General features: G+C 40.4%; 2 protein-coding genes across 3 annotated transcripts in view; one reads left to right on the top strand and one right to left on the bottom strand.

Annotated features, from left to right (window-relative positions):
• LOC116658005 (60S ribosomal protein L29-like) overlaps nt 1-13,748 on the bottom strand; it is an 801,314-nt gene that overhangs the window by 427,486 nt on the left and 360,080 nt on the right. The window lies entirely within an intron of this gene.
• Nucleotides 1-13,748, top strand: part of PIGU (phosphatidylinositol glycan anchor biosynthesis class U) — a 79,280-nt gene that overhangs the window by 35,478 nt on the left and 30,054 nt on the right. For both annotated transcript variants that reach the window (XR_004313212.1, XM_006188555.2), the window contains exon 7: nt 7,637-7,734. Coding sequence is in view for 1 of the 2 variants with exons in the window: in XM_006188555.2 (XP_006188617.2) it covers nt 7,637-7,734 (98 nt within the window). In the remaining variant the exon portion in view is untranslated. The remainder of the gene's footprint in view (nt 1-7,636; nt 7,735-13,748) is intronic.

The following is a 13,748-nucleotide window of genomic DNA, read 5'->3' as shown; positions in this document are numbered from 1 at the left end:
TATCACCATACTTTCATTCCTCAGGTATATTTGTCATGGGGTCCCAGGCTTTCCCTTTTGCTGGAATCTTAAGTTATTTTCTATTGTTGGCAGCAGTAAATAGAGACCATCACAAGTAACATTTCTAATCTGTTAAAATATTTGAAGAATTCCGTTTTAGTTAGGTCTCTGAACTATTCTAACTCTTTGAGTGTATTATTAATGCCTATTAACAGTATATGCAAAGTTAATTCAGTTATAAAATCTGTAAGATATATTTCTACATTTCATATTTGTACCACGTAAGTAGATATTTAATAAATCTATCCTAATGCAATGCAAGACCAAGCTTTATGATGCAAAGTCATTAACTGCAGGATTATTTTGAATAATTGGGAAAATTGGAAAGTACTTCCAAATAGAGAGGAATGGCTAAGTAAAACATCATTTGCCCATGTAGTTTAAGAAAATACAGTTTATCCATCTGTATATTTGAAAATAATCATGTTACGTGAGAATACATTTATTTTTTTAAAGCTGAATACGAAATTATATATTTTAATAAAATAAAATCTCAACTATGTTAAAACAACAACAAAAACAGAAAATAGATTCCAAAAGAGTAGTACTTGTTTCTGTAGAGTAAGTTCATAGGTAATTTTTATTTCCTCCTCATAGCTGTTTTTTCCCCAAAGCTTCTTCGGTCACTACATAATGTAAAATAAATTAACTTGACTAATAAGAAGATAGGAACAGGGGAAGTAAACTTGACAACTCTCTCTCCACACTTCCATGGAGCAGATGTCCCCCAAGGGAGTGGCCTCATTTGCTTTGTCCCCTTGACTCCTTCTACTTGCCCTCCCTTGGCTTCCTTTGTGGCAGCCCACGGTTGCCTGGGCCACACTGACAGCCGCAGGCCAGGACAAGGCCCAAGCCATTGTATTGTGATGTCCTTCTTGGGGTGTTGGCCAGGAAACTCAGGTCTGTGGGCAGGGTTGATGTTAGTTTAGTGGAGCAGCTTGGGTTTCACTTCAAAGGTTGGGGCTTTGGTGAAGGAGTACTCTGCCTTTCCGTGAGCTAATTAAAATACTCCATCCCTGTGAAGTCATCTTCATTAGACTTTAAAAATAGAAAACAGACATATGTTAATAGGTACTCCTCCTTGTTCATTGTTGATGTTTGTCAACAAGGAGAGACTCCAAACTAGAAGTTCTTGAGATTTGCCACCTAAGGACCCTTCCAACTCTCCTTATTCCATCAGAAGAGGCCCATGTGACAGGACTTGCTTCCCAAGGAAAAAGAAAGATCAGGGCTATCAGAAGTAGTCCAGAGTAGGAGCTCAGGCTGCTCTGATGTCAGACAGATCTGGTAGCTAATCCGACCTCCATCATTTCCAGGCAGTACTAACCTTAAGCAAGTCACTGAACTGCCCTGGGCCTCAGTTTCCTTATCTATAACATAGGGATTGAAACAGTCCCCACTGCAGAGTGAATGTAAAGAACGAATGAGATGGTACTTGTAAAATACTTAGCATATTGTGGGGGCATGTGCTAAATGGTAGTGCTGATTGTTCCTCTTAATAATATCCTCCTACTTAAAAGATTCCTCAGGACTGACAGGGTCTTCCTGAACCTTCTGGGGAGACTGAGAGAAGGTTAAAATGAGAGGTTCTTTTCCTGGAGTCCTGCCCTGGAAGAACACAGAATAGTGGTGATTTTGAGGCCTGATGAGCCCATCACTTCCATGAGGTTCCTCTGGGGTCGAGCCCTGCCCATGAAGAGAGTCTTAGAGGACCCAAAGACCCAAGGACCCAAGGACCCTGGGATGAAGCAGACTGAGGTTTTGTCAGATCAACCCAACTTCAAAACCTGCTAGTGCTAGTTACCAGCTCTGTAGCCTGGGGCAAATCACACAACCTCAAGAGCTTCAGTTTGATCACAGAGATAAGATCTTCAATATGGATCAGTGGAAGAAAAACAAGAAGCACAAAATGCTTAGCATGATTCCTTAGCAAAACCCACTCAACAGATAGTTGCTCTGCTTATTGTGATTTTTATGGTATAGCCATAGATTGAGATCAAGAAGGTTGCATAGTGATGCAGTTAAAGACAGGGGGCTCTGGAATGAGACTGCCTGAGTTCAAATTCTATTACTCATATGACCCTGAGCAAATAACCTCTGTCTTTCAGTTTACTTATCTGTAAAATGGGGATAGTAATAGTACTCACTTCATGGAGTTATTGGAAGGACTAAATGACTTAATGCATGTAAAGTGCTTATGTTCTATGTGAGCGCTCATTGAATTATCATCATCATCATTGATATGGATGAACTACTCTGAAAAAGCCTGAGCTGTTAAAAGGACACCGGGGAAGGAATATAGTATGTTGGGCCAGGCGCCAGTCTCTCTTCCCGCCCAGTAGTCTTGCTGGTTGGTCAGGCCCTAGTGCAGCTTCCTCTTCTGAGTGTGCTGTGGAACCTCAGCCCTTTGGACCACATCCCAGTCTATTCCACCACCTGTCCTCCTGGTGCAGGTCACTATCTGTGACCCAGTCTCTGCTCATTCTACTTGAATTCCATATCCTGAACCAGCCCCTGCAGCCCCACCTCACCTACATTCCTCCTCTGTCCTGTAGTTATGCCAGCTAGGCCCAGATCACTTCAAGGTGTAGACCCTGGAGGCAGAGTGTTGCCCCAGGTCTTGCCCAGGCTTGTTTTGGCCCCCATGCTGACACAAGTAGAGAGTTGGAAAACATATTCAAAGCCAGATCGGGTAGATAATGAAATTCCCTGATACTATAGCCAGTGCACATATGTATTTGACTGATTTACTTTAATATTCTTACGATAGGGCCAAAGACGAGAGCTTGTACAGAAAACCTAGTTTCTGAGTATCTGGGCCATTCTAGCAGATAAACGGTAGATTATATCTTGTTTTGATAAAATTCACAGTCTCGGTATCATTCCTCTTGGTTAAAGAAGTGAGATGCCCTAGCTCTTGCCCAGATGAGGCTGCCATTTCAGGCATTACTTGAGATGTAATGTCTAGGCTTGTAGGTGGATGTTTCTGAATGGTTGTGCAAGCTAAGCTTTCCGTGATCTGACCCCTACCTACTTGCTTGCTGAGACTTTTTTTAGATTATAACTTTTTGTTGAAGTGTAACATACATACAGAAAAGTGTACAAATCATTAGGGTACAGTTCAATGAATTTTCACAAAATGATGAGATTAAGAAATAGGATGTTTCCAACATCCACAAAAGCTCCTTTGTACCCTCTTCCAGTCACTCCTTCCAACTGTCTGTTTGTGCCATGTTGAGCTAATTATAGTCCCCACCCCTCCACCCCCAGCACACCATTCTTTCTCTCACCCTCCTGCCTGTGCACCTGCTGCTCCCTTGGACTACCAGGCCTGGCCTCACCTAATCAGTGTTCAAAACTCAGGTGTCAGCTTCCCCTGACAGGCTAGGAACACTTCGTACTTTCCTCCCATATTTTGTCATTGTTTACTGGGAGCTCTCTGAGGACAGAGACTCTGAGTCACCAGACTCCCGCACCCAGCACAGGCTTGGCATAGAGCAGGCACTCCAGAAATGTTTGCTTATTGCACAGTTTGTCTAAAATATTTGAAGATACCTTTTCCTTTTATCTTCCCTGACCCCACCCCAAGCACATACCATCCTCCTGCCTTCCTAACCCATTCTTCTTGCCTCTTTTAAAAAACATATCAGCCCTGTCTGAGCCTCTTTTGTGCCTCCATACTCCCCCTCACTTTTTCTCAGACTGTGCTTGTGTCCCATCCACACCTGCCCCAGCATCCCACACACCAGGCTCCTGCCTGTTGCAGCACCACATTTCTGCCCCCAGACCATAGGCATCAGCCACCCGATAGTTTACTCCACAGAGAGCAGAGAGAGAGAGCGTTCCACAGAGAGCATTCTCTGTGCCGACTTCCTGCCACAGGTCCTCAACTGCTATTTCGCAGGCTCTGTGTTATTCAGGAGTCAGAGTCCTTTTCTGCTTTGCCCGTGTTTCATGACTCTGTGTTTTATACTTCATAAGTTTTCCTTCCTCAAGAACATTGGTTTCAACTAGACTTACTGTGGTGATCATCTCACAGTATATACAAACATCAAATCATGTTATACATCTGAAACTACTATAATATTATATGTCAATTATATCTCAATTAAAAAAAACAGTAAAAGAACAATAGTTTCCTTTAATATGCTTGAATTTTTGAAAAAAAATATTAGTTGTATTACTGAATGATATTCATTCATTCGTCACACGTGCCAGGCACTGCTAGGTGCTGGAGAGTTAAAGTTAAGAGAGGCTTATTGCCCTTGAGAAACTCACAGACAAATGAGGAGAAAGAGAGAAATATTAACAAGTATTAGAAGAGAGTGTCAGTACTGAATGAAGAAAATGGGCACTGGAATCAGATGAGTGATTCCATTACTTAAAGCTATACATTACTTAACCTTTTTGTTTCTATGTCTTGGTTCCTTCACCTAAAAAATGAATAGAGCTTTCACTAGGTGGTTTTGATTTTTACTGGGGACTTTTTTTTTTTAAGTTAGACACTGTTTTGGCACCTAGTAAGTGACCAATAAATGTTAGGTATAATCAACTATTATTGTCATCTCTGCTTAGCCCTCATAGAGGAAGTAACATTTCAACTGGCCGCTGAAAGACAGGTCTTTTCTAGAAGGAGGACAGGGAAGGACAGCTTAGAAATAGCCTGGAAACAGACAGACAAATGAAAGGGTGTGATGTTTTCAGAAACTGGGGAATGGTCCAGTGTACCTGGAAGACAAAGCATGTGTAGGGGAGTGGCAAGAGGTCAAGCTGGAGAAACAAGACCCAGATAGTGAAGGGTCTTGTTTGCCATTGGAGTTTGGACTTAATCAGATAGATAAAATAGAACCATCAGAAGTCTTTAAAGAGGCTTGCCACAATCTAAACTGTCTTTTAGAAAGATCCTTCTGGTACTTCTGTAGAGGGTGGACTGAATGGGAGGAGGAGAAGGGAGAGTCTGCTTAAAACTCCTGGTGAGAGATGATGAGAGTAAGAACTGCAGTGATGGATGTTCCAGAGGCGGATCAGAAGGGCGTGGCGACCGGTGGAGGAGGCTGGGAGCTGGAGGGTTGGAGAATAGCTGCAGTGTTCCTTCCTGATCTTGGGAGCAAGTATTCTAAAACTCACAAGTCCCTTCCTTAGCTTTGAGCCATTTCTTCTCTCTTGGGCCTTATAGTTAGCTGCTCCAGACAAGTAATTACTGATCTCGGGCAATTAGGCTTTGTTTATTTCACTCCCTGGCGTCTCCTGGGGGAGAGAGAGGTGAAAGTCATGTGTCTGTTTTCACCATATTTGTAAGAGTGGATGGAGTTGGAATATTATTCCTCTTTTGTTAACAGACACATGGGCCTCTTCTCACTTCCACCACCAATCTCTGTAGAAAACAATGTGAAATTTAAAAGTTCTTTCCAGCTTTTCCCCTCTTTGTTGGTTTCCCACAAAACATCATTCAAAATTTTGGCCAAGTCAAGGAATCCTGAGCCCACCCTAGCTGCTGGGCTCTAATAGCACCTTTCCCACCACTGCCATTTCCCTATCTCAGAGCTGACCTGGTTCTGGGTGTGCCTCTGCTGGTAGCACAGCTTGGCTGGGCATGATCTGTCCCTGCTCAGTCATATTTATGAGTACCCTGGATACGGGACGTCATGCCTGGAACTAATCAACATAGTGAAATGGTCCATCCCATGGAGCTCTGTCCTTGGTCTTTTACTTCCAGCTTCCTCCTTTCTCTGCCTTCCTTCCACTTTCTTTCAACCAGGGATTGTTTCTAGCTGGTGAGTTTCCTTGGTTTGAGGAATGGAGCACTAAAAGTTCTTTCTACTTACTCTGCTATGAAGTAGTCACATTCCTAACCCTCCTTCTTCCAAGATGGCTCTTAGATGTTTCAAGTACAGATCTTCCTCAACTTATGATGGGGTTATATCCCAGTAAACCCACTGTAGGTTGAAAATATCCCAAGTCAGAACTGCATTTAATACACCTAACCTACTGAACATCACAGCTTAGCTTAGCCTAGGCTACCATAAATGTGCTCAGAACACTTATGCTGGCCTATAGTTGGGCAAAATCATCTAACACAAAGCCTATTTTATAATAAAGTGTTGAATATTTCATGTAATTTATTGAATCTGTACTGAAGGTGAAAAACAGAATAGTTGTACGGATACCGAATGGTTGTTAGTGTATCGGTTGTTTAATGCTGCAATTGCATGGCTGGCCTGCCGCTGCTTCCCAGCATCACGAGAGAGGATACGCTGCATATTGCTAGCCTGGGAAAAGACCAAAATTTAAAATCTGAAGTATGATTTCCACTGAATATGTATCACTTTCGTGCCATCATAAAATCTAAAAATTATAAGTCAAACCACTGTGTATAGACCACTTTGGTGGGCAGAAAGTCCTATGGAACATCTTCTGTTTGTTTCTTGGAGCTAGGCTGGGAGAGGGTAAAATTCCTTGGACCGAGTGGAGTGAATTATTCCTCCTTTTATGAAATACCATTGAGAGGATGGTATTGTTTTCAGTAAAAGTTGACCTCACACTAGTAAAAGTGACCATGAGCACTGTTATTTAATGAAACATTATCATTGTAGATACCAGCCTGAGACCAGCAACTGAACTCTACTGATTTGTGGGCCACTTTAAAATCTGCTGTAAACTGAGTTTTCTCTAGCATTGATTTTAGGGTACTTTATTGTCTTAAACCATCTGAAATGGAATTGCTACGTGGTTTTTTAAAAAAGAGATCAGTTTTTTCTTATGACAGAAACAAAGCATGCTCATTATAGAAAGTTTAGAAAATACAGAGAAGCAAAAATGAAAAATCATCCATAATCCAACCACTCAAAGGAAACCACTGTGAAATTTCTGGCCTAGCCTTTTCGTCATTTTTTTTAAATGTATTTATGCATTTTTTCAGAAAAGAAATTATAGTATGTATCTCTTCTATAACCTTCAGTTAATAGAATGTTATAAACATCTTTCCATATCATTGAAAATTCTTTATAACATCATGTTTAACAATCTCATAGTGGTCCATTTTACATCCATTAGGGGATGGGTACATCTCAATAAGAATTAATATATTTTAATTTGAAAAAATAATAAACATGTGACCTGAAGACAGTACATAAGGAAGGGGTGTTATAAAAATAGTGGTGGGGTGTTGCAACAACCAAAGGGATAGATTTCACAGCTCTGAACAGCAGAAACAATAATTGTAGGCATTATCAATTGGTAAGTTAAATAGGACGTGGATGTTAGTAGACTTGATCCTTTATTCATCTTTGGGCTGAAATTTTGTAAAATTTTTCTGGGTCTGAAAATTTTTATAAGAAATATACCAGTAGTGTCTCAGTTTGCAGAAGGTAAATGGTTTTGAGTTCCTTGGTTTCCTCATCGGAAATCAAACCAAGAAGCTCTGACTCTGTGAGTTTGCATAGCACCTTGTGCACCAGGAGACATTTGACAAGTGATTATTTGGGCAGTTATGGGAAGTTTCTTGTTTTGGGGACTCACTGAATCTAATCCTAATTGATGTGGCTGGATTATTCCATATATTTATTTCTTTTTACAGGTAGTGCCTTCCTCAGTGCTATCTTTCTTGCCTTGGCAACATACCAGTCTCTGTACCCACTCACCTTGTTTGTCCCAGGACTCCTCTATCTCCTCCAGGTAAGCACTTACCGGTCAGAAACCAACACTCAGGTGACATTTAATACATGGCCTGGTCCCTGCTTGGGGGAAAGAAGAGCAAAGCTCATTGAAGGCAATGGGACTGTATTCCCAATGCACACTCACTTGTTTCTATTTAAAAACGTAAAGACAGAAACTTGACTGACTTTAAACAAAGTGGACCTAATGATCATTACATTCTAATTAAGCTTATCATTGCAAATGTATCAGTGCATTTCATTTTCACATTTGTAATTGGGATCTACCATCCAACTTGCATTCTCCTTTCCTCATTTTCTATTCACAGACCCTTCTCTGAGCCCATCTCTTTAACTTTTTTGTATGACAGCACTCACCTTGTACGGTTCTTGCAGGAACTAAATGTAGTGGGTGCACCTGACATAATACTTGGACCATAGTGGGTGATCAGTAATTTAATTGAAGAATACAAACTGCTGACCCTGAGAACTTACTATCTGTTGAGCACTATGCTGAGCACTCTACAGGCATCATCTCATTTCAACCTCAGAAGAACTTTACAGGGTAGGTCATATTGTTAGCCGCATATTAGTCCAATAATAACCATACTAGACAGATGAATTGCAGCTGGAATGTTGGGCGATTAGGTCACTTGTCTGAGGTTGCACGGCCAGCAAGCGACTGCTGAGATGTGAGCTCAGGCAGTCTGATGCACAAGCCTGCTCTCTCACCATCTGTCTTTTCTACTCAAATAAAAGTACACACATCTCAAGAGTGAATAACTGCTTGTAGGTTCCGCATGGTCCAAATCCATTCTTAGAAGAGAAACGTTTCTTGAAAGCATACTGAGGGGAGTGCCAGGATTCAAGCCAAAAAATGTCTGATTTCAGAGCCTTTGTTCTTCATTATAAACACTATTGCTAAAACTGAGAGGATACCTTCTTTTATTGAAATAGTCATATGATTGTCATTTTAAGTGACTTCATATTATATCTTTGTGTTGATGTGTACAGTGATACATGGTTAGCTTGGTCTTTCTCCTATTTGGGGAATTTGAGATGTGCGCTAGTTGTCACTAATATAAATAGAATAGACATTTGTTTTTCTTTGAGTTATTTCCTTAAGGTGTGTTCCCCGAGCTGAATCACTGGATCCAAAAGTGTGAGAAGTTTATAGTTCTTATTATACAAGACCAGTTTACCAGAAATCCTGAGCCAATTTGTAGTGCCACCAGCAGTGTCTAAAGTGAAGTGAACCACTTCCTCCCAGGCAGCCAGCCCTGGCTTTTCAAATTCAATTTATGATTGCTAGTTTAATAGCTGTATCATTATACTATGAAGTTATTTTACTTTGATTTTCTTTCTAGATTCTTGTTGAATGCAAGCAGTTTTACATGTAACAGTGTGCTATTAGTATTTTCTTTCTGTTTTTTGAATTTTTTTTTGGTATTTTCTTCCTTACTTCATATTTACAGTTTATTCTTTAGAAAGTTTGAGCTCTAAGAAGAATGCATGCAGCCAGAATTTTTATGCAACTACTTATCAAATAAATACTATAAAAATATATTTACTCATACACATGAGCTGACCAAAAAAATTTTAAATGGTTTGTTAAGCCAAACACTGAATACTGCCTTATGTAAAATAGCTTTTGTTTAAAACTCAAAGACATTTCCTCGTAACAACAATGGACAGTACAACTGAGTCATGAAATCAGACAGCTCAACCAGTTACTTTATTCAGTCCCTCCCTCTCCCAGTATGTACTGAGCACCTCCCATTCAGTCTGCTGGATACTGTGGTAGACTCTGCAGATACAAAGCAATCGAAGGTTGCCGAGCAGGGGAGTGCCGCAGGAAGACCTCTGGCAGCAGCCTGTGCCCTGGATTGGAGTGAGGAGGAGCTGAGGTTGGAAAAGTTTGGACCAGTGTACGAGGGCTTTACTGGAGGCCCAGACCACCAGTGTCATGGGAAGTTGAGAGATGAGACACTAGATGCAGAATTCTAGGAGGTAGAGTTGGCTGTGCTTGACAGCCATCTGGAAGTGGTGAATAGGACTGGAAGGAGTTTGAACCTAAAGACCCATTTTTGTAAAATTTAAAATCCCATCTCATACTATATTTACATGTTTTTATGTAAGCATATGAAGTGGCCTTGAGAGGCAGTAGGGCTTTGTGAGTCATGGTAGTATATTTGGAAAAGCAGTCCAGTCACGTCCAGGAAATAAACCCGCTTGTTTAAATATGAAGGAGGGAACAGAAGAGGAAATTATCTTTTAGGACTGAGTTCCTCAGAAACCATTACATGGACCGTTAGGTCTGATTTTCACAGAGCTCCATAGGCTCCAAGGAGAGAAGCTGGTCATAATGAGTGGAAGCCACAGGCAGCCCAGTATAACGCAGTTCTGGGACAGCATGGGATGTCTCAAGGGAGGTGAGTTCCCTGTGAATCACAGTGTTTAGGCCACAGACTGAATGGCCACTTGTTGGGGAGTCTTAGCAAAGCTGTAAGTGTCAGCGTGGGTAGCTGGACCTCATAGTCTTAAAAATCCTTTCATCAAGTTGAGTTGGATTTGATAACCACAAGGAAGTGATACATCTGCTCTTGACATTGTATTTTTCTCAGAGTTTTTTGAGCCCTCCATAGGCACATACTCTCCTCTAGGAAAGGTTATGTAATATAGTACATATGGTCACAGGCTTGATTGGGGCGTCTTAAGATCAAAAGCAAAGTAGTCTTAAAGACTAATGGTACCATGCCAAAATAACAGTGGAACCAGCCCGAAGGGGCTCCTACTGGCTAAATTTAGTATATTCTGAGCATCAGAAGAGTAATGACTGCAAATAATTGTAAAACACTGAATAAGTAAAAATCTATGTGTCCATAGTGATGCTCAGAAAAGGGGGGAGGAGAGAAAAAAAATGCATATGCTATCATTAGATGTGGCTGTTTTGTCAGTTTCTTACTCTGAAAATCAATAATTAAAAGGAAAGATCTAAGCAGTTAAAAGGAACTTTTAAAAAGAGCGATAGTTCTTCCCTAGTTGATGAAGGAAAACTCTACAGAAAATTGCAGCTTGTAACTGTGTAAAGAAGGATAGAATAGGATACCACAAGTGAAATGACGAAATCTAGCAAAGATCATCATTGGTGCTAAAATCATTAGATGAAAGATTTTGAAGAACAGAATATTTACATTTGCAGGTACCAAAATAGTACCCCCTCCCACCTCTAAATTATTTGCTGATAGCAAAGGGGAAAATATATCTTTACAAAGGAGTACTCTGGCAGCTACCACCTTAACCAAGTAATCCATGTCAGCATCACTTCTTATGTTGAAACAGCCTGAGGCGGTATGCTTCATGATGTGCAGCAGTTCAAAGTACACAGCATCCACTCTGAAGTATTTTCATCCAAAGTGTTAACTTTCATTAAGTCTTTAGATCTGACTTCTGGTTTTTAGGAAATATAAGAGCAGAAGAACAAGTTAAATGGCACCATAAGGAAACAAAACAATGAGGATGTAGGACAACGTGTAAGACAGCTAGTCTGGTTCTCTTCAAAAAGTCAATGTCATGAACTAGAGAAAGTAGGGGGTACTGTTCTAGATTAAAGAGACAATAACAGAATGGAAAGGGTAAGTCTTGATTGGATTCTGGTTTAGAAAAGAAGAGTTACAAAGGATGTTGTGGGACATTTAGAATATTTTGAAGAGATATTAGGTATTAGATGATGGTAAGAAATTATTAATTTCTTGGATGTGCTAACAGTATTCTGGTATATAGGAACATGTCTGTTTTTAGGAGCTGCATGAAGAAGTATGTTGAGGAGAAGTGTCATGATGTGTAGAAAATTTATACACACAGAAAAGCTTATATATGGCATGGTGTTAATATTTAGTCTAGGTGAAAGATATATGGTTGATTATTGTATTATTTTTTCAACTGTTCTGTTTTTGAAAATTTTATAATAAAAAGGAGAGAAATGGAATACAAGCCCCGAAGTTGTCTTAGCTTGGATTATGATTAGCTCTCTGACCCTAGGAAGTAACTACTTAACTTCTCTATGCCTCATCTATAAAATGGAGATAATATAATACTAGCTACGGCAAAGCATTAATTCATGACAAGTATTTAGAACAGAGTATGATGAGAGTTCAATAGATAATAGTTATGGTTATTAGTAGTCAGATGTTCATAGGAAGGATACGTCACCAGTCTGGAGGTACGTGGGGTGATGAGGAGAAGAGAAAATAATTCATTTTCTAGAGTCAGAGGAACTGTAAACATTAGTTTGTACTTACTCCTTTGACACTACAAATCTGCCTACATTCTGCTGGTGGAATTTCTAGAGGGTACAAAAGGCAGGTGGTAGACAGGCTAATGTCTGATCAGTGCCAGGGGCAAAGCTGTTTTTCTCTTTCCTGTGTGAGACACAGAAAGGCTTCAGGATCAAAGGCAAGGGATGCTGCATCTGGCTCCCTTGTGAGTCACTTCTGAGAATGGTAGTTTGAGCCCATCTGGTCCCTTCCCCCAACTTTACTCTTCCTCTGACCTTGGCTTAGGGCCTAGTTTCCAAGTGAGAAAGAGACTTAAAATGTTATGATCTGATAGCATGTAGAATAAAATAGCCCTAAAGTGCACAGACCAAGAGACTACAGTGAAAGATATGCCAAGTACATAGGACCTCAAGGCTGAAGCTGTGAAGCTGGCAGAGAGAGGTTCATGGTGCAGTCAGGGAAGTTTCTAGTCCCCTCTCTCCTTTTGCTTGGGATTCCTTACGTGGTTTGAGGTCCTTACTTTCTTTGAAAGAATGTGAGAGAAACCAGGGGGGCATACCTTGTGAGTGTTCTGATGGTTTTTGCGTTAATCTAATCTGACCCCTCTTGTCTTTGAACTGAGAAAGTTAATCTGGGGGGAGGGTATAGCTCAGTGGTAGAGCACATGCTTAGCATACATGAAGTCCTGGGTTCAGTCCCCAGTACCTCCATTAAAAAAAAAAGAAAGAAAAGAAAAAGTCAATCCTGTGGTTTCTATACTTCTGGATTGTGGAGCAGGTCATGTGATACTAGCTTGCACTAAAGAAGCCAAACCCAACCAGGTCCTTCTTGATAACTGGGCCCTTCTCCAGGCTCTCCTTGGGGCCTTATTTAGAATTTTCACATTTTACTCCTCTCGCCAGCAATGTTCTGTTGGCTCTCCTGCTTCCAGGAAGGTGCCAGGGCAGAGGTGGCAATGCTGTTAATTTCCTTTCTTTTTAGAACAAGTGAAAATGAGGGTAAGAGGTTGATCATAAATTTGCAGTAAACTTTCCTACCAATTTTGTTGCCTCTAATACACCTAATTATGTAAAATATATCTCCTGAGTCTCATCCTGAGATTCCAAGAACTTTGGTATAAAATCTTTGGTTAGATTCCAGTTCTCTTTAAGAGGTTTTTCTGGTAACTGACTTTGTCCTTTTTTCACCATGTCCTAGAAAGAAAATGGTTTCTGTATGGAAAATGCTTTTCACCCTAGTACTTTAGAGAGTTGGTGGGGGAGGGAGATAAGTATACATTTCTCCCCTTCCTTATTATAGTTTGGTTTTTCCTGAAGCAGTCTGAGAATTCTCTTACTTCCCTAAATATTTTTATATATTAGGAACAATGTGATTTCTGGGCTATAACTACATACTGGTTAAAATTTTCAGGTTGAGGGTATACGTAGCCTATGGCCCACAGGTGTAGTTTTATTTAATTGCAGCGTATAAATATTTCACTAGTTGTCAACATTTGAAATTCATGTTAAAAATTTATATTTTTGGCTTCTTTTGAAAAATTGGAGGATCTGTCTCCTTTGGACAAGTCATACCCTCTTTAGTTTACCACAGTCCCCATACTTTACCTCAATCACGCTTCACTCTTTCGTTACCTGTCTGGCCCTGTAGGTATTTGAATATATATGTATATATGTGTGTCTAACTTTCTGTCTGTCTGAGTTTTGTACACCTAAATGTTTAGAAACAGTGACCAACCCAGTATCAAGGAGCATCCTTGGGG

This window comes from Camelus ferus, chromosome 19 (assembly GCF_009834535.1).
Source record: "Camelus ferus isolate YT-003-E chromosome 19, BCGSAC_Cfer_1.0, whole genome shotgun sequence".
Classification (NCBI taxonomy): domain Eukaryota; kingdom Metazoa; phylum Chordata; class Mammalia; order Artiodactyla; family Camelidae; genus Camelus; species Camelus ferus.
Note: the sequence above shows the minus strand (reverse complement) of the source record. Positions and strands in the feature narration are given on the sequence as shown.